Source organism: Petromyzon marinus, chromosome 10 (genome assembly GCF_048934315.1).
Source record: "Petromyzon marinus isolate PM22_M1 ecotype Great Lakes invasive population chromosome 10, UKy_Petmar_22M1.pri1.0, whole genome shotgun sequence".
NCBI classification, from domain to species: domain Eukaryota; kingdom Metazoa; phylum Chordata; class Hyperoartia; order Petromyzontiformes; family Petromyzontidae; genus Petromyzon; species Petromyzon marinus.
The window spans coordinates 17762654-17782820 of record NC_133676.1 but is presented as its reverse complement, the minus strand read 5'-3'; the positions used below and the strand labels follow the sequence as shown (position 1 = coordinate 17782820).

At 47.8% G+C, this 20167-nt stretch overlaps 1 protein-coding gene and 1 long non-coding RNA gene across 4 annotated transcripts in view; one reads left to right on the top strand and one right to left on the bottom strand.

Annotated features, from left to right (window-relative positions):
• The window catches only part of LOC116940801 (zinc transporter ZIP12-like), a 29970-nt gene extending 15447 nt beyond the window's left edge, over positions 1-14523 (top strand). The window contains exons 5-11 of one of the 2 annotated variants that reach the window (XM_032951009.2): positions 1405-1577; positions 5323-5484; positions 7337-7468; positions 7856-7925; positions 8884-9036; positions 9424-9611; positions 13165-14523. In XM_032951009.2, the coding sequence (XP_032806900.2) occupies positions 1405-1577; positions 5323-5484; positions 7337-7468; positions 7856-7925; positions 8884-9036; positions 9424-9611; positions 13165-13293 (1007 nt within the window). In that variant the 3' untranslated portion in view covers positions 13294-14523. Of the gene's footprint in view, positions 1-1404; positions 1578-5322; positions 5485-7333; positions 7469-7855; positions 7926-8883; positions 9037-9423; positions 9612-13164 lie in introns of both variants that reach the window. The other variant, XM_032951008.2, reaches the window with a different exon arrangement.
• A 746-nt stretch (positions 14524-15269) lies between these two features.
• On the bottom strand, positions 15270-18795 carry LOC142924239 (uncharacterized). Of its 2 annotated transcripts, none has more exons than XR_012941434.1 (4): positions 17801-18795; positions 17629-17693; positions 17392-17481; positions 15270-16704 (listed from the first exon to the last, which is right to left on the bottom strand). It is a non-coding gene; the product is annotated as an uncharacterized LOC142924239 (long non-coding RNA). The 2 variants fall into 2 exon arrangements; XR_012941435.1 differs by having other exon boundaries at positions 17826-18795.
• Positions 18796-20167: the final 1372 nt, after the last annotated feature.

The following is a 20167-nucleotide window of genomic DNA, read 5'->3' as shown; positions in this document are numbered from 1 at the left end:
ACAAGCGTGGCACAAGCGTCCTGGTGTCAGAACGAAGTGGGCGGGGTATACATTCCCTGGGGTCAGAGAGCACCAAGGTGAAGCACGCAAGATTACAAAGATATATACAACAAGTTATGACAAAGTGGTTGATGACGTCCTTCCAATGACGTCCTTCCAATTACAGAATTGTGGCATTTTCATCCCTTTTCACATCTATACATTTCATAATCGTCGTCTTGCGGTCTCTGATCGCTCGGTTTCTCTCTTTTTTATTGTATTTTATCCCCTCCCCCACCAGTTCCCAGAACATATATTTGCTTACGCACATATTCGTACTCAACACAGTCTTGTGCACGGACGCTGGCGCCGTTGGTGCAGCGATGGTCGCCCATGACTCGGGTTGCTTGCCACAGCTTTGTACCCCTGTGGGAGTTGCACTCGGCCCATCGTCCCTCATTTGTCAGCAATAGTTACGTGCATGGATTGGTTTTTTTTCCACTAGCTCACACAAGGTTTATAAATCATATTCTTTGGGTCTTTCGGTAAAGTCACGTAGCTCGAAACGTCGTAGTTTTGTTGTTATCTTTTTGTTATTTTCTTTGAACCTATCTACGTGACTTTACCGAAAGACCCAAAGAATATGGATTCCTGCAGTCACGAAAGCTTTAAGGCAAGATTTAAGGTTTGGAAAGTTTCATGAATCTCTCGGTGATCCGCCAACCATTTGCTTCCAGATGCGCACGCCGACGTCACGGAAAGTGTGCCGTGACGTCATCACCTCGGATACGTCCAAAACCTGTTTTTATTCTCGAATCGGTTGAAATATCGTGGCTCGGCCCTGTTCTAGGATGAATAAATTAAGCATCGGGAACACATCCATCACGTGCACTCGGAGCACAATGCTAGAATTGGGAGTTTGCTGTGAGTTCATGAAAGTGGTCATTCTTGGAATTTTGCCCACAGTGAACATTAAAAACCCCGTGACATCACAATACAAGAACCCTGTGACATCAGAGACAAGAATAGGCCACGCGCAGTGAAAAATAAACATCTCGGCCACCTATTTGTTAATCTTAAACCTCTGCTACACATTCACCTCCACCTTTCACACACATATTTTTAAAGCCACCCTTTTTGACTTTGCCTAGGCACACACAAGATTAGCACACGCCAATCGTAAACACGTGGCACATTTCACGACGTGAATACAAGCAGCGGTGGAGTGGCGTTGCGGTGGCTATAACCCTGCAGTCTGAACCCGGTGGCCCGAGTTGGATTCCCGAGCGATATCCAAACCGATCCTCGGCCTGTGCCCATCACCAACTTGCACTGACAAGCATGGCGAAGTAGCAGTGCGTTGACCAAGCTCTGTCAATCACGACAATTGTGTTTCATGACCAATTTTCTGTTTCCCTTTCCCAGAGTATGGATATGGAACCTTGGCGGTGCTGGTGGTGAGCCTTTCCTCCCTGATGGGAGTCGCTGTCATCCTGTTCACGTCGTGCCAGGAAACTTACCGAGTCATCCTGCAGACCTTCATCGCTCTGGCTGTGGGCACCCTCTCCGGAGATGCCACCTTGCACCTGATCCCCACGGTGCGTCTGGTTTGAACAACACTGATGGGATGTATGCAATATACTTTTATTTCGGATGTGGAGGTGCAGATATGGGGAATGGATCATTTGTCTGCTTATTTTTTTGTTGTTGAAATTCATGGAACTCATTAATACAATTGCAGAAGTGTTGGGTCGTGACAACATATCACCCGAGGTCCACGTTTGAAAAATAAAAATGCACCTGCTCTGACAAGATCTCCGAAGCTAAGCAAGTTTGAGCCTGCATCGTTCTTGCATAGATGTCCACCATGCACACTCTTAGATTGTCATAGGTGACTACAGAACTTATAGACGGTGGGCACGTTGTACCGTACTTCTATGCCCCCACGTCTAAGCGTCTGGCTTCACCCCACATTGCCCAGCGTGGTGAAGTGATGTGCGGGTATGGTCAAACAACCCCCACAACCAACACGGCACGGGGTGCCTTCATCCAGCAGTGGAGTGACAAAAAAGTCCATATATGTACAAATATCAGTAATTGCTAGGGATAAACATGGTACCCTTATCACCCCAAGTGCAGGTATAGTCACACAAGTGTGAGCTAGGCGCCACTCATTAAAAGCTAGGGTGCCCGTAGTAAATAGTTGCAGAAACAACCGCATTCCGGATTAACCCATAATCCGGATTAAATATCCCCACTGCTCGACAGCCCAACAATGGTGTAGTGTTTGTAACAGCCCTGCTTTTACACACTGCGGGGATTCCGTGAGAGTCAATCACACGCAATTTGGAAAGTGCTTATGCCAAGGAAATTATTTTTAAAATATATAAATAATACTGTAGTCATGACATTTGGGCTATTTGGGCCTAGGCGCAGGGTTGTCAGCAGGCTAGCGGGGCCGTGCTCCGTGAGGATGTCTGCTGTGGCGGAGCCGTGCGGGACGCAGGCGGTGAAACTGCATCGAGGCCCGTGGGTGGTGACGCGGCCCAGCGGTAGCGCCGGGCTCGCCGCTTGCTTTAGAGATTCGCGGTTCGAATTCAACGGTCGCCCTGATTAATACTGCGGCGGGCCTTACAGATCCCGTGACGTCATTCACAAGAGCAGGTCACTGCGTGTGGCGTCGTGATCCAAATTTGAAAAATGTCCCTCCAATTACTCGAAGGGAATCGACATCGCAATTATCGGCCCATCTTGCGAATGTCCCGCGTTTATCCGGTTAAGCAACCTCGGATGTGGTTCACTGCCCTGACCACTTCCTAGTGTTCAGGCTAAGTTGTAAATTCAGAGGGTACCCATACACATGGAATCTGCCAACCAATCCCAAGCACGACGAGCATAGTCATCACAATGTGCAGCACCTAGTGAGTTTGCTTTGCAGATATCCAATGGGGAAATCTCTGCCTCTTGACTTACACACTCGATTACAATCACTCGGTTATGTTAAACCGGCCAGGTGGCTCACCGGTAGAGTGAGTGTATTGTATATGTGGGTTATGAAAATTTGATGAAAATAATGAAAATTAAATGAAATTTAAAATGCGCATAATTTATCCTAAATTATGCGCATTTTATAATTATGTGTATAAATTATGCTAATTCGAGAGATAATCGTATAAATTTATGCGAGTGGGTGTGGTTATGATAATGCTGGTCGTTATGATAATTAGGCCCTGCCTCGCTGACGAGGGTTGGGTTATCAATCGGGATGAGACAATTAATCGTATGCAGTTATGCAGGTGCCGTGATCATACCAGAGTCAACTCGACTTCATTGTTTAACTTCGTATTATCGATCGGTATAATACGATTATTCTCACTTTAACATGTACTGAATGTATTAGTGTGCTTAGGTCACCAGGTTCAGATCTCAATTGCAGAATTCAGTTATTATGCAGAATCACGGAAAGAATCACACACAACCTTTCTGCTTTAATCAATTTTATTTTCAAGCTAAACTTTAATTTTTGGATAATAGGAGAACTCTCAATCTCGAAATTTTAACACAGCATTAACACGGTAACTATCACGATTGCGTTGTTTTACTCTGGTCACGGCACATATGGTTAACCACCGCGTAACGCGACCTCGGTTGTTGAGAGAGAAAGTCGTAAAAAAAACATGCAAAGGCTACTCTAAGCAAAACCTTAACTCTCTATTATGAATGATTATACTGGAATTTGCACACACACAACCGCGTCCATTCCTAGATCCATAACAAGATTATGCAATTAAATACGACCGACTAAATATTTCTCAGTGACCGTATCCACGTAACTCGATGGCAACAATGTTCTTCGTTATCAATTGATTTTTAATGCACCACCTTGGAGTGGCAACCCTTCTTGATTGTCCCGATATGCGTATCGTGTGTCTTCTTTATCACTGGTTCAATTCTTTGCGTAAAGCAGACGCCGAGGTTGGCATCTCTTGTGTCAAAAATGTGTTTGTTTCCTGCGGAGTGGTGGGGGTGTGAGGGTGAGAGTGTGGAGGAGGGGGGGGGGCATACGAACACGGCTGGCACAGTTTCTGTCCACAGCTGGCTGGAAGAGTCGGCACGATGCTCGCCATCGTCGCGCGATGATCCGTCGTCAGATAGCGCCCGCAGCCCGTCCGCTGGCTGCAGCTCCTCACTATTGTCTGGGTTCCCAGCCGGTGCTGCTCGGTGTGCGTGTGGGTCGAACCCACGGTGCGCTCGCTGGCGCCGACGCTCTTGCTCACGGGCGGCTGGTCAGGCTCTTTCCGCTGCTGAATGAGCCAAGTCACACGCTATCTCTCTGTTGAGATGCCCGAGCGCTCTCAGCGCTGATTCGCTGACAGCCGGCTTCTTCACTGCTGGATGACTGCAGCACGCTCTTGCTTGGCGGCTGGTCAGGCTCTTTCCGCTGCTGGATGGCTGGCACTTGATGTAGGAATAAAGTTTTGAGTGATACTTCGTCCCTCAGCCCTGAATTCACACTCGGTGGCACCTCGCCAATTCTGTGAGTCTCGCCATGCTCGGTTGATAGCGGCCTCCTCAGAGCCAGCCGCTTGCTCTCGCCATCTCTTCTGCCACTCTCCGGCTGTTGAACTCGTTGTGTCGAACTTAACTGGAACGGACTGGACTTCCGAGATGATGGTGGGCCGTTATATTCAAAAAGAAGAATCTCCGCTCTGCTCGGTGGGGAGGGGCGTGGCTTGTGTGTGTGTGCGTTCGTGTTTGTGTGTTTGTCAAGCCATCTGTGTTATACGACCCTGGGGGGGGGGGGGGGGGAAGGGGGCGACCCTCTCTTTGACTGGGTTTATTACTGTTTATAGCTCATCTCCTGGATTTTCTGGTTTAATGGCCCTGTTACGATCGACATCTGTTTTTTTTTGCTGGCTCTGGTTTACGTGTTTTTATTCATTCATTTTGGGTCATTAAAAAATATATATGCAAATATTATTATTGATATTAATTTTGGAAAAAGGTCGATATCCAACAAGTGACTCACGATCGAAGGTTTCGAGTGAACATCCTTGTTGGGGTTGACTCACCCCGTCATTTCTGCAGGTCGATACAATGAGTACCACTTTATGGAGAAGTCAACAGTAGTCGTCCTTTGGATATAATCACACACCCTGCCATGGGAATGTGAATTTACCACCACTGGCTCAGCTCTTTATAGAGGAGATGAACTCCAACGTCTCAATGCTCATTATTTGAGCCGGAATGCACTTTGACTTTTTGACTACGCCTGGCACGTGTTAAAGTGCAGGAATACATCTCAGAGTGGCTGGTGAGTGTTGCAAACCATTTCGCTTTCAGATGCTGGTCCTGCACGACCACAGTGATGGTCACAACCACGCCGAGGAGGACTTTGTCGAGAAAAACAGTCACGTGTGGAAGCTGATGGCTCTCCTGGGAGGAATCTACATGTTCTTCTTGGTGGAGAAGATCTTCCATCTGCTGATCGCTTCATCTCAAGGGGTACGCGAGCTCCCTGGAGCGGCACCTCATTGGGACGATGCATGCGTTACATGCAGGCGCGGTCTGCGGGCAGGGCCTTGGATTGAGCTACTTTGTCAGTAGCGTACGATAGCGACATGCCACATCGCAGCTAGTTCACGTGCACGACACTGGTGCGTGTCGGGTCTGGGTGTAAGGCCGCATGCACAAGGGCCCTTTGTTTCACTGATTCAAGTTCAGGCATGTAATTTGGAAGAGCAGCCTCTTTACAAAAGCATTTCGTTGTTTTGCCAAATCATCCCTGATAAGCGCTCATTGAAAATTCCTTGAACAAGCACCTTATATATACGCTGGGACCGAAACATAGGAACGTGTTTCAGCGCCAAGGAGAGCTAACACGCACGGCACGGGGAGACTTGGCTGATGGCCGATGGGTGGTTGACTTTTTCCAGCTGAAGGGGTTCAATCGTGTGACTTTACCACTTCTGGCGTTACAAGTGTAGAGGAGTTCTAGCCCGGGTGTGTCTTGAACCTCGTCTTTATCACGTCTTCCACACAGCGTGTCGTCACACACCAGAGAGTCGCTGTGTTCAGTTGCCGCCCCGAACCACAATCTCTCCCTCCTCTCATTCTCTTCCCCGTCCTTTCTGGAACGTCCCACGACTCTCCGCCAATCCCGTTCATTTCTCCTAGAAAGTTCTCCCAACCGACCCTGTATATCTATTTAGTAACCAATTCGACGTGAATGTTCTCCATCTTCAACTCCGATCGGTTCTGCGCCCACGATAGCTCCTCGTCAATGAGTGCCGGGTACGCCATTCGAACTCACGAGGAGCCCTTAGACCCGGTGAGTGTAGATTTTTCTCTTGGCATCCCGTACACAAGGTTTAGGTTGCACCCTATGGATAGGCGGGGGTCCACTTTGTGTCAAATGCAGAACAGCAGCTGCAGGAAGGAAGATTTAGAAACAAACACTGCAAAGAAAGAGCCAATTGCCAAAACGTTTGCAAACTGTAAAATAACAACTGAAGATATGCGAATATAAAAAAAAACTGCACGTTGTGAAATGGAAATGTGATATCCTTCACACGTGTAAAACAATTACAGCTGGGATTGCCAGTCAATAATTAATTCGGAGAAGAACCCTTTTAAGTGAAAACAAGATACACACTACGTGGAACATAAACATCGTACATTTACGATTGTCAGGCCACAGAGTGTGTTACGTTTGTTCATGCCGACATCTTCTGTGTCTGGGGTGAATGCTCCAGGTGATTGGTACACGCTTCATCACAGACAGGCCTGCTGGGCGAGTGGAATGGTTTATTGCCGATACAGCAGACAAAGAGCAAACACACCGACCACACAGGTGGCTGCCTGACTTGGTTTTAACAACAATCACCTGGCAGGACAAAATATGTCGGTGATAAATGCACACTTGCGTGTCTGCATATATATATATTTTTATAATATGCAACATCTCTAAGCGCAGTATTACACCGTGATAATAATTTACCCATAAAGGAGCTCGAGATTTAATCTGACATCCCACATACACAATTAAACATTAAAACTAACTTCTAAGCAGATTGTGTCAAGATGTGATTACAAGTACGTTGCTTTAGAAAATATACGGGGCATGTGTGGGAGGTTGTCGAGAAGAGGAGAGCAGTGGTGGGGACGAGCCGATCGCTGAATGTTTGAATGTTTGTTGAATTTCCTTAGTACCGTACGTAGCCAACCGTGCCAATCGGATGTGCGGGGAAGGTTTTAGAGAACAGCAGAGCAGTGTTGGGGAAGAGACGATCTTGCTGGACGTGCACTGGTAGTGCGGGTTGCGGCTGACCACAGTGCCACTGCTCATCCACAGCAGGATGGCGGCCAGGAACGCGAGCAGCAGCAGCAGCAGCAGCAGAACCACTGCGGACACTCGCACGACCTGGCGCTGCGCGACTCGTTCAGAGCCGGCAAGGCCGGGCGTGGCACGGCCTCCACCACACGCCTCGTGAGCACCGGGGCCCCCACTGCCGTCACCCACGTGGCAACGCTCACATGGAACACCGCACGGTCCACGCTGCTGCCATCCATGTCGTTCCACATTGGTCCCATAGTATAGTCACTGAGCTCGCCTTCCTGCAGGAAATACCAAATCTATTTTCGCTAAAGTGTAATAGTATAATAATACAAATAATCACACTTGTTTCAAGTATTATCAGTAGTATCTGCCACTTGAAAGCTATATTAAGCGTGTGAGAGATAGGATTGCTGTATAAGGGGTGGCCTTGAGTCAATGTTAGCGAAACTTGCGTCGGAGTCTGGCCACTGCTGTTCTCCTCGAGCCGTTGGCACCGGGGGATGCGAATGTGCCGTGCCATGCTGCGCCCCCTCCCAGGACACTGAGGAAGAGGCCGAGGTGACCCCAACGTTGGTCGCGCTTCCGAAGCATCGTGGCACGTTCAAAGGTCAGCTTCTACACAGCCGTGTGCTTCACTTGAGCTTTTCTGCGTGATTGTTATCATATGGGTTAGATTTACAAACCCTCTGAGCTGCAATAATAATAATAATAAGAGGTTACAGCCCTTTGTCCATTCACTTTTTGCCTTGAGTTTGTTGTTCGTACCGGCCTTTCAGTCTTTGGAAATTTGACCATTCTTCACCACGCTGTGCAATGCAGGTTAGTGAACGTGGAGTGCCAGAACTGGTTCAGATACTACTCACCGCTGATGTTAGCTGCAGACAGGAATCAAACTCGTGTTGCTGGATTTATAGTGCAGTGCTGTGGTAATCGGTGTGCGCCTGATCCACCCTGCACTGCTTTACTGCGGTGGTTTCAGTTGGTAACATTCGATGGCTGTGAACGAGTCCACGTGCCATGGACTGCTCTCCCAGCTTCTTGCTGCAGCAGGCTTTCCGCCTCCTCTGCCTGGCTATTTGAGGGGGTAAATGGACTTGGACGCACATCTGCGGGTATTTAATGCTCCATAATTCCCAACGGTTGCAGCGCTGCTTGACCCGAGCACATCTGTGGTGATACTCTTTGGTTCTATTCGGTAAAGTCACGTAGGTAAAAATACAATAACAAAAATCACGACGTTTCGGCCACAACACAAGTGGCCTTCATCAGGTGAAGGGACCGGACTGTCCAGAGGACAGCGTTAGAGTGAAGACAGCCAAGCCCAGGTCGCGTCCTTTAAGCTTTAAGCGACCTGGGCTTGACCGTTTTCACTCTAACTCTGTCCTCTGGACAGTCCGGTCCTTTCACCTGATGAAGACCACTTGTGTTGTGGCCGAAACGTCGTGATTTTTGTTATTTTATTTTTACCTACGTGACTTTACCGAATAGAACCAAAGAGTATGGATCCTTGCAGTCACGAAAGCTTCAAATCTAGAATCTGTGGTGATGCCTGCGCGACTCCCCAGGAATGAGTTCCCTGGCCATCATGATCCTGGTTGGCGACAGCATCCACAACTTTGCCGACGGGCTGGCCATGGGTGCTGCCTTCTCGGCCTCAAACCGCGCGGGCCTGACGACTTCGCTCGCCATCTTCTTTCACGAGGTTCCTCACGAGATAGGTGACCCGCTTGCGTGCGATTCGCCCGCGTCCTCCCTGTTTTTGTGTTTTGGGATGCATCTTGAAATGGGGGCGCATTTGAACGCCTTTCAAATCCACGCTCTGTCGTCGGAAAACCATGCACAAGGGTCAGTCTCTGGATAATTATGGTGAGAATGCGCTTCACTTAAACGTTTTAAATAGGGTCCTTAAAGTTGAATGATCACAGAAGCTATGCATGTTGAATTGCTGTAGTCTGTACGGTACGAAATAAGTTCAACGTACGTACATACAATGCCAAAGAGCTTGTGAATCTCAGAACCGTAGAGACACTGGCACGTGTGCGTCACGCTGGTCGCCTCGTGTGCTCACACCGTACGCCCCCACCCCTTTCTACTCGAACGCTCAGGGGACTTTGCAGCGCTGCTGAACTCCGGGATGAGAGTGTGCCCAGCCCTCGTCCTCAACTTCATTAGCTCTCTCACGGCCTTCACGGGGCTCTACGTGGGCCTGTCCCTCTCCAATGACACCATCGTGCAGCAGTGGATATTTTCTGTAACCGCCGGCATGTTCTACTACATCTCTCTCGTCGACTTGGTCAGTGCCCTGCCCACGCCACGCCGGCTCGCAGCCACTGACGCACCGCGCATGGTGGCTACACGCAACACCCTGCTCTGATGAATACCTAGGGAATTAACAACCCGAGACCATGATCAGTTAAGAGTGGCTGCAATGTAGAATGTGAATCCACGTGAACTTTCCACAGTTTAATTTGGACACATGTTGTTCATGGCCTCTAAGGATGCGATGCACATCTTTCCAGGACAGCTCTCCAAAGACGACGTGGCCAGAACCATGATTGTTGATCACCAAACTGGGAGGTGAACCCTCGGAGTGGGATGATTCGATGAATTGCCACAATTGAGGGTTGCGGTTCATTGTTTTTAAAGAATAGATTTACAGTGTTCTCAACAATGTCTTGAACATTAAGCACAATGTTGTGCTTAATTTGTGTGATTTCTTAAGGACGCAGTGGTCATATTAACAAAATAAAAAGAACACATCAACAAATACGGGTTTTCACACATCAACAAATACGGGTTTTCACGCATCAACAAATACGGGTTTTCACACGTGATGATATGCATGAGGGAGGGATTTGGGTATTTCTGCCCCAGGACACCAGAACAGACCTCTCTCCTCCCCCACCGCTTGGGACCTGGAGAATTTTCCCGTTTGTCTCCCCAAAATCTATCTCTGGATGCGTGCATCATGAGCCTAGATCAATAAAATTATCGATATCACCCAATAAACTCACCTTGCATGTTAGTTTATGGCCACTTGTGCTGTTAGCTATCTGTTAGCTTTCTGTTAACTATCTGTTAGCTATCTGTTAGCAATCTGTTAGCAATCTGCCCTCTAGCGCCTGCTGCTGGGGTTGCTGCCTGATGGAATGTCGTGCGATGTCGGTACCTGGCATGTCGTGTGATGTCTGTGTCAGTACCTGGCATGTCGTGTGATGTCTGTGTCAGTACCTGGCATGTCTTGTGATGTCTGTGTCAGTACCTGGCATGTTGTGTGATGCCTGTGTCAGTACCTGGCATGTCGTGTGATGTCTGTGTCGGTACCTGGCATGTTGTGTGATGTCTGTGTCAGTACCTGGCATGTCTTGTGATGTCTGTGTCAGTACCTGGCATGTTGTGTGATGTCTGTGTCAGTACCTGGCATGTCTTGTGATGTCTGTGTCAGTACCTGGCATGTTGTGTGATGTCTGTGTCAGTACCTGGCATGTTGTGTGATGCCTGTGTCAGTACCTGGCATGTTGTGTGATGTCTGTGTCAGTACCTGGCATGTCTTGTGATGTCTGTGTCAGTACCTGGCATGTTGTGTGATGCCTGTGTCAGTACCTGGCATGTTGTGTGATGTCTGTGTCAGTACCTGGCATGTCTTGTGATGTCTGTGTCAGTACCTGGCATGTTGTGTGATGCCTGTATCAGTACCTGGCATGTTGTGTGATGTCTGTGTCAGTACCTGGCATGTCTTGTGATGCCTGTGTTAGTACCTGGCATGTCGTGTGATGTCTGTGTCAGTACCTGGCATGTCTTGTGATGTCTGTGTCAGTACCTGGCATGTCTTGTGATGTCTGTGTCAGTACCTGGCATGTTGTGTGATGTCTGTGTCAGTACTTGGCATGTCTTGTGATGCCTGTGTTAGTACCTGGCATGTCGTGTGATGTCTGTGTCGGTACCTGGCATGTCTTGTGATGTCTGTGTCAGTACCTGGCATGTCTTGTGATGTCTGTGTCAGTACCTGGCATGTCTTGTGATGTCTGTGTCAGTACCTGGCATGTCTTGTGATGCCTGTATCAGTACCTGGCATGTTGTGTGATGTCTGTGTCAGTACCTGGCATGTCTTGTGATGCCTGTGTTAGTACCTGGCATGTCGTGTGATGTCTGTGTCAGTACCTGGCATGTCTTGTGATGTCTGTGTCAGTACCTGGCATGTTGTGTGATGTCTGTGTCAGTACCTGGCATGTCTTGTGATGTCTGTGTCAGTACCTGGCATGTCTTGTGATGCCTGTGTTAGTACCTGGCATGTCGTGTGATGTCTGTGTCAGTACCTGGCATGTCTTGTGATGTCTGTGTCAGTACCTGGCATGTTGTGTGATGTCTGTGTCAGTACCTGGCATGTCTTGTGATGTCTGTGTTAGTACCTGGCATGTCTTGTGATGTCTGTGTCAGTACCTGGCATGTCGTGTGATGTCTGTGTCAGTACCTGGCATGTCTTGTGATGTCTGTGTCAGTACCTGGCATGTCTTGTGATGTCTGTGTCAGTACCTGGCATGTCTTGTGATGTCTGTGTCAGTACCTGGCATGTTGTGTGATGCCTGTATCAGTACCTGGCATGTCTTGTGATGTCTGTGTCAGTACCTGGCATGTCTTGTGATGTCTGTGTCAGTACCTGGCATGCTGTGTGATGTCTGTGTCAGTACCTGGCATGTCGTGTGATGTCTGTGTCGGTACCTGGCATGTCTTGTGATGCCGGTACCTGGCATGTCTTGTGATGTCTGTGTCAGTACCTGGCATGTCGTGTGATGTCTGTGTCAGTACCTGGCATGTCTTGTGATGCCGGTACCTGGCATGTCTTGTGATGTCTGTGTCAGTACCTGGCATGTCGTGTGATGTCTGTGTCGGTACCTGGCATGTTGTGTGATGCCTGTGCCAGAACCTGGAATGCTATGGTAGCAGCAATTTCTCAGCATTTTCAAACATCGTAGATCATAATGGTTGCCATCATTATCTTCATTATCCATCATTGTTTTAATCATCATCAGAATTACTTTGATTTCATATCTGATGGAATATTGATTCATATTCTTTATCACGCGATACAACTAAAGCCTTTGAAAGTAAATGTCAACGATTAATAGGATAGACAATCTCTTCATGGAATTGAATTTGGATCTCATTCTTTGATATTATATCTGCAATTTAAGAACATGTTCTCCGATTTTCGAATTCATCTGAAACCTAGATATGAAACTTGGGGTGTTCCCAAATTAACATCGTTTAACAACTGACCTGACACGGAGTGACGTCTAAAATACAACTTTAAATGTTTATATCAGAATTATCGTTTTACAGTTTGAACTTTATTTTTGAAAAACTAATGAATACTTTAATATTTAAAGCTATTAATTCATGTTTAACGTTGAAATTGTTGCATTTAGTACTTAAGTAAAAAATATTCAAATGTTATAAGTTTTAATCCGAAGGTATGAAATTAATCTGAAGATTTGGGCATAGAAATATGAAAATCTAATTTCAGAAAATCATAAATTCCCAAGTCATGCCTAGTTACGAAATCTCTAGTGTGTTTATGTCAATTGTGTATTATTCTTCAATATGGCAAGATGTATGCATACACCTGGTGCATGCATGCACTGTGCCCTGTTCACAAACGTAGTCTGTGTGACGAGCATTCCACAGCAGCACGCATTTAAATGTACTCCACACGACTGATACGACTTCGTAAAATTGTAAAATTATTTCACACACGCGTAGAGCTTACGAGTGCACGAAATTGCCTCAAGCGGCACGCTGGGACGCGATATTTAATGGTCACGCTCTCTGTGCGCTCCCCCACACAGATGCCGGAGCTGATGAAAGTCACCGGTAAATTCCCCTGGGTGGTGTTTGCGCTGCAGAACGTGGGCCTGCTGGCAGGATGGAGCATCATGGTTCTGCTGGCCGTCTTTGAGGATCAAATCTCTATATGAGACATTAAGTCACACACGCACACGCGGTGATTAGCTGGTGTGAGACATGCACACTCTCTGTTGAACACAATCATCTCGTGTATGTTCACTCCTGCTCAGGACCAACAGTACGTGTGGATTTGAATGCGTTATATTCATGATTGGCGTACAGTGACAAATGGCTCAATATTACATTTGTCGTGTTTATGTACTGTATCACAACAAAAGGGCTGTGGGAAAATGCTTAAAATCTTGAGAATACTGTGAGATACATGCACACTAACTCTTTATATTGCAATGTGGTGGTGGGCAAACTGTTTTTGATTGTCATGTTATTATTAATTCACTTGTTTACTCAGTAAGCCTCGCTGAGTTTCAAGACTCTTTCAGAATGGTCCTGCCAAGGATTGCAGTAGGGGCCGATTGTTGCTGTGTGTAATCCCTGTTGAGTAATCTGCTGAAAGTTTTGTCAGATGTTTAACCAAAACCGGTTACATTATGGGGGTTGTTTTAAGCTATGGGAGGAAACCAGAGTACTCGAAAGGAACCTTAGGAGCAGATTCGGAAGAACAATCAAGCTCCAAAGATTCATGTCCCTGAGTCAGGAATGGAATCCAGGAGCTAATTGCCGTTCGGCACTAACGTTCCCACTGTGCCACCCGGCCACCCTTTTGAAATTGCCTCTCACGCATGCCACATTCACGGGATGTGTGTGCGTGTGGAAATGTGTGGCAAAGAGGGGTAGCATTGATCTTGTGCAAGCTGTGTCCTGTAGCTTGGATTGCCTGTGGAAGAACGAGATATCAGACCTGGAATCTTCCCGTAGACAATGGCAGTGGTTTCATGTCACTAATAAAGCAGCCACGTGGGCCCCATGAAGGCTTTCTTGGTGAACTAAGGTTTTCCATTTCTGTCATTAAGTTGCCCAGATGAGTCATCTCCCCCTCTAGCTATATTCCCATGCCCCGATGTATCACAATATATTGATAAAGTAGCATTTTAGAAAAGTATAATTCAACTTACAACGAATAGTTCCTCCGTTGCTTTGTGGGGATTGTCATCCACAGCAGAGAAGCCCATGCTGACGGAGCCCTGGACCTCACTGAAGGACTCAGTTCATTTCCAGTGTGAATGCAGGAGGCTATAATAATCTGTGTAAAGCACGATGTGAATGTGTTTTTTACTCTACATATACATACATTTTGTATCCCTCAGAGCTGGTGGGGAAAATAAAGTGCAACAACTACAGAACGTGTTTGTGTGAGCAGTTATCTTATCCATGAGAAACAGCAGATGCAGTTAGTGCCCAACTCTCCTGCCACTTGTGCATCTCCACGAGTGAAAGTTGGGTATCCCTGAGCCCATTTGTGGCATTGTTAACAGGTTAAAGGTCAGTGCCTCCCTTTTATCTGCCAATGCTGGGAACAATCGGCCACTTATTGCATGAAAATAAGTTGAACTTCGTTCACACCGTACGTAGCCAAGCATGCTAATCGGAGGTGCGGGGGAAGGCCAAACAACACAAAAAGCAGTTATAAAGAAATTAGTTTTCAATCGAGATGATTTAAAAGTGCATAGCTCCAGTGTCTTCCTTATATTCGAAGGAGTAGCGTTCCAGACGGTAGCAGAAGCGCATCTGAAAGCGTGCGATACAGTAATCATCTTTGTTCAACGGTTAGCCAAAAGCCACTGCGAGGATGAGCGAAGTTGGCGTGATGCTTCTTGACGCTATCCTCCCTTTTGTTATTTGTACAATTGTGGGTAATACGGACACCAGTTCGACCTGACCGCGCAGATAATAGTTGTGGGCAAGGGATCAACGGGTACAAGCAATGGCACCGTAATGTATCCAGTTGTACAGGTGTGTGTCTGCTCGAGTTGAATGGCTGGCATTGTGTTGCATGCTCCATCACCATCCTCACTGGAGGGATATTGTCTGCTGGAACGCCATCGGTGTTCAAAGGCCGCTTCAAGCAACAATCGTGACAACGAGTACCGATGGTGACTTCACAACTTTATTCATGCTGGCTCCATACGTAATTTTATCATTGTAGAAAGCAAGAAAACGAAACAACTTGAATGTTTGCTTGCAATTTACATTGTAAACGATTGTGAAAATGTGTCAATACTCGCAGGCAAGGGTTTACCGGGTTCACGGTGTACAGAATACTGCACCTTTGGCAGGCCCATTCGTTGCATGAGTCCTATAAACGCAGCTGTACCTCAAGGCACCGAGAATAAGGTTGTATATCTGCATTGACTGTAACAGTAAAATCTTAATTTCTAAGTTTTCTGGTTCTAAATGTTTAAGTTAATACTTTAATTTGTCTCAATGCAATGGTGGCAGCTCGTATCTCCGGGCTGAGCAGGCAAACGAGTCTACATCCGGTTGTCATCTCGGGTAATGCGTGCAGGTGGATTGATTGAATGTGTGCGGTGTGATGGCAGTGGCTGCATCATCAATGCTCTCAATAAAAGAGGCGCTTGCAGTATATTCGGCTTTAGATGTGGCGGGAGCCCAAGACTGGTGCAATACAGGGTGCTTAAATTTTTTGTTAACACTAATATGGGACTATCGTTTTTAAAGGGAATAGAACGGATAATACACTGTGACACGATAACAAATGTGATGTTAATAACTTCAAAAAGTCAAAGTCTCCACTTGTTCGCCATCGTTGTCAACGCGTGGCCTGGAATCTTCCCCAGGTGGCCTCCAGAGCCCGGAGGCAGCAGCACATGTCACGTGGTATTGTTGCAAATTCTCGGAAGTGTTCACATTGTTTTGAAGCACCCTGTACATTGGTTTGCGTTCTCATTCTGATTACGCTGCCAGTGAAGCTGCCTCTAACTTGGAGGCACCATCCACCACTGGTGTGGGTCATTCAGAATGTGAAATAACCCATACAGGACGCACAGGAATTCCCTAGGCCCTACGTGAAAAGCCATTGTTGGTATTATGCTCATTGAGGTTAGAAGGGGAGAGCAGTTGGCTAAACTTTCAGAGAGGAGCCACTGTCGCCGATAAGACATCATCGGTGTGACAGCAGCACGATGTTGATGATGTTGGGGGTTGTCACGATGTTGATGATGATAATGATGTTGGGGGTTGTTGTCACATCTGTTCTGTATTGTCGGGGGTCTCACTAAAGGCCCCCCACGGACCTTGCAATGAAGAGCGCTGGGGTGGAGGATCATCCTACCCACTCCCTGTACACACGTTTCCATACGTTACAAATGATATTACGAGTGTCTCATTATTTCTAGTGCAAAAAAAAGAGAGATGCGTTATCCACGTGAAAATATTAAATGTAGGTTAGATTACTGCATGAAATGTTGAAACCCGGCAAGTGTATCATCACGAGCACTCATCAATGCCAGACAGGAGGACGCCGTGTTGGCTTGGACTTCTCATTGCCTGTCGAGGCCGGGCAGCTGTGCACACAGACGAGGGATCCAGCATTGTCAATGGCCCAACCACGTGATACGCGCGAGTGTTCGACCACTTTAATTTAAAATCGCCATTTCGGAGCACAGGCCAAAAGGGACAAAAATATTGTGTTATACTCGTATAATGACTCAATTTTCACGTCTCATTCCCAAGGGGGTCTTGTGCAAGTTGACACAGCAGTGGCAAGAGTTCCCCAGCAAATTATTAATACAGAGTACAACGCATGCACGTAAAACAGAACATGAAATGCGATGTGCATATATAAAAAGGCGTTATTAACGATGGAATGGTGGCAATTAAAAGTGATTGCATGTGGGCGCATCACTGGAGGGGGGCGAGAGCAGCTGAATGAGCCGGGTGACAGGCGGGAGGCCAGAGGAGACGAAACAAACCCAAGAGGGTGATCACCGCAGAGGCAGAGGTGAGCTCGTGCGCACGAATGTAATGGATTGTGTTGTCGCAGAAGCATTGTGGATGGTAGATGGGGACATCGTGGGGATGGGGGGGGGGCGCTTCATCATCCAGCAGAGGATAGAGCAAAGTTGATGATTGCGTGTAAACACCAAGTGTTTGTGCTGTGGACGACTTGTCCACAGCCAGGTGAACGTGTAATGTGAAGCAGTGACCGGGGAAGCGGCTGTGGCGAGCCCCACGTGTCCACCCCTCCTCACCTGTCGCTCGCCCTGCGAGGCTGTGCGAGCTGTAGGGTGCGAGCTGTGGGGTGCGCGTGGCGCTGCGCGGGGCCGCCACCGCTCGGCTCCCTGCACCCACGCCGTGCCACGGGGGAGCGCACTCCAGGTCACGCGGCAACACGTGTGCCGAGCTTCTGATCACAATGACTGCGCATCATAAACAGTGAAAGTTAAGCGATAAGCCGCGGTGCCGGTGAGGACCAAAGTGAATCTTACTGCGAGTGTGGCTGCTGCTGCTGCTGCTGCTGCTCCATGAACGCGATGCCCTCTCGAGACCCCTGCTGCGCTCCGCACACAACAGCGCTGGGTTGAGAAGGGGTTTAAACCTCCACTCATTAACAAAGTTCACTGTCAATGTGTGTCCATCGTAGCAAATTACAAATCATACCAACTTAGAAACAAGGAAGCTCTACCGTCTTTGGGCAGCGACGTTAGTAACTTATCACCCTGTTGTGTGTTTTTTTTTTAAACTAACACGGCTGAGCAGTCATTGTGTCTTGTTGCCACGGGGATATCACTGCACGACTTCCCTCCGTGAATGGTGCCAACGCGGCAGTTCCGATTGTGCCTGCCGGTCGGTGAAACGAGTCGGCTGCAGCTACTCTCAAGACTCGCCGGGCCTCCGCCACGGGAATGTGGAATGTCCAGCAGCTCTGAGCAAGAGACGCTGTGACCTGGCGTATTTTTTTTTGAACGATGGCGTCACGGGATCTTTAGCGTCCACTGTAAAAGCCACACAGCGCAGTATATTTACGGTTCATACACTCGACAGTTAATAACCAGGGCGGACTGACGGATTCGAACCGCAACGCTCTGCGACAAGCAACGGAAGCGCCGACACGACCACTCGGACATGCTCAGGACGAATTCCTTTCTTGCCGTCACTGTCTTATTTGCTCTCGGTCGCATTCGTATTTGTTACAAAAAAAAGTTGGGTCGAAAGACTGAAGGGCAATTGGCGTCTGTTGTGCTGGACGACGCGAGCCCACGGGGTCTCCTGTCATCACGCGACATTGTCACGGGTCAAAAAAAAACCCTTTGGCCGTATTATCGCGAATACCAAGGCAAGTACAACGTCCTCATTTCGCGATGGCATATATAATACGTACGCCGTTAGACAGACAGCAGTTTTGTGTGTGCACACGTAAGCGCTGCAACAACAATTCAATATCGCCACACAGACCACGCGAGTTATTTGCAAGGTTTTACGGCGCACGCGAGTTCGCCCCGCACCTCCGACGAGCTACGGTTGGCCACGTACGGTGCGAAAGAAGTTCAACATCCACATATTTACTCAAGCGTACAACCGCACGAGCCACTGAAACGCTGCGCCGATGAGTGGCCGTGAAGCACACGCGACGGGCATTGCGGGGAAGGAGAGGCGACTCGCCTCCAATCCGGGACGACGTGGACGGACGTGACCCCACGAACCCAGAAGGTGCAAGCGAGAGATGCGTCTTCTGCGACGGGAAGTCGATGTCCACTCGACAACAAGCTGCGCCAGTGGCCGGAGGTGGCAGCAGCCCTGGCGAGGCCTCCACTCGACACTGCCTGGGGGCTGGCGGGGTGGGAGTCGCGTCGCTGCCCTTGGCGGCTGAATGCGACCCCTGCCCCTCGGATTGCCGAGCGAGGACGCCTTGGCAACCAGCAGCGGCTCCCACGGCCAAACAAAGTGGGGTAAATGATGGCGACGGTGCTTCACGTCTGCAGTGAGGAGGTTGTTCTCTCAGCCTTTGACTGCTGCCGCTGCCGCTCTTGTTGGACATTTTTGGTTTCAAACCGAGGACCCCCCTCCCACCCCTCTTTGCCTGACCCAGCACGGGTTCTGATAACTAAATGTAAGAATAATGAACATCAATAGCTTATTGTTTTTCTTCTACGTGACTTTACCGAAAGAACCAAGAATATGAATCCCTGCAGTCACGAAAGCTTTAAATCAAAATAGCTTAACCAATTGTATACTTTGTGAAGTATCCCTAACCAGCGAATAACTTGCAAGCGAATACAAATACATTCACCGGACGCTCTGCACACGCGAGGTGATTTGTTCGCGCTCGCCGTTTCATCTTGGGCACCGCAATTATTACGATCAATGAGTTTAGAAAGACGTTTCATATCGTTTTAGGTTTCCACATGGATCAACATGTTGTCCCCTAGCACCAGGAACTTAACACACTGAAACTAAGATAACTTTAGTGTTGGCTCTTTCACAGTTTTACAGATGGAAGTAAATCTTGCATCGAGTTAATTTGGTAGGGGTTGAGGTGTTATTGTCTCCCTTTAGTTTTTGTAGAATTAGGCTTTTTATATATTTGAAAAGATGTTTTGCTAAATCTAGAGATAGTTGGCAGTTTGCCCGGATATTTACTCTTCAGTGTTGTAGGAGAAATGCTCACCACGCAACACAATACTTGATGTCACCACTAAAATGGTTCAACAGCAAACCGAAGGGCAGTTACACATGACCAGACAAAAAACGCAAACACCACACAGCAACCAAATGTCCTTTCAGGATGATTTTTTTAAAATAAGACAGACGCGCCTCTTGCTCACCGCTGGCCCAGCAGAAGTGCCTCGTGCCCAGATGCCTGACCAGTGAGCGGGCGAGTAGTGTCGCAGTGATGAATCCACGTGTTTAATACAGGTCATGTTACAAACCGTACTTATTGCGTAAATATAATCACGAGATTGGACGACAATGTCCATTATCCCATTATCTACTATACTTAATAAACATTAGCCAGACCAGCCACGA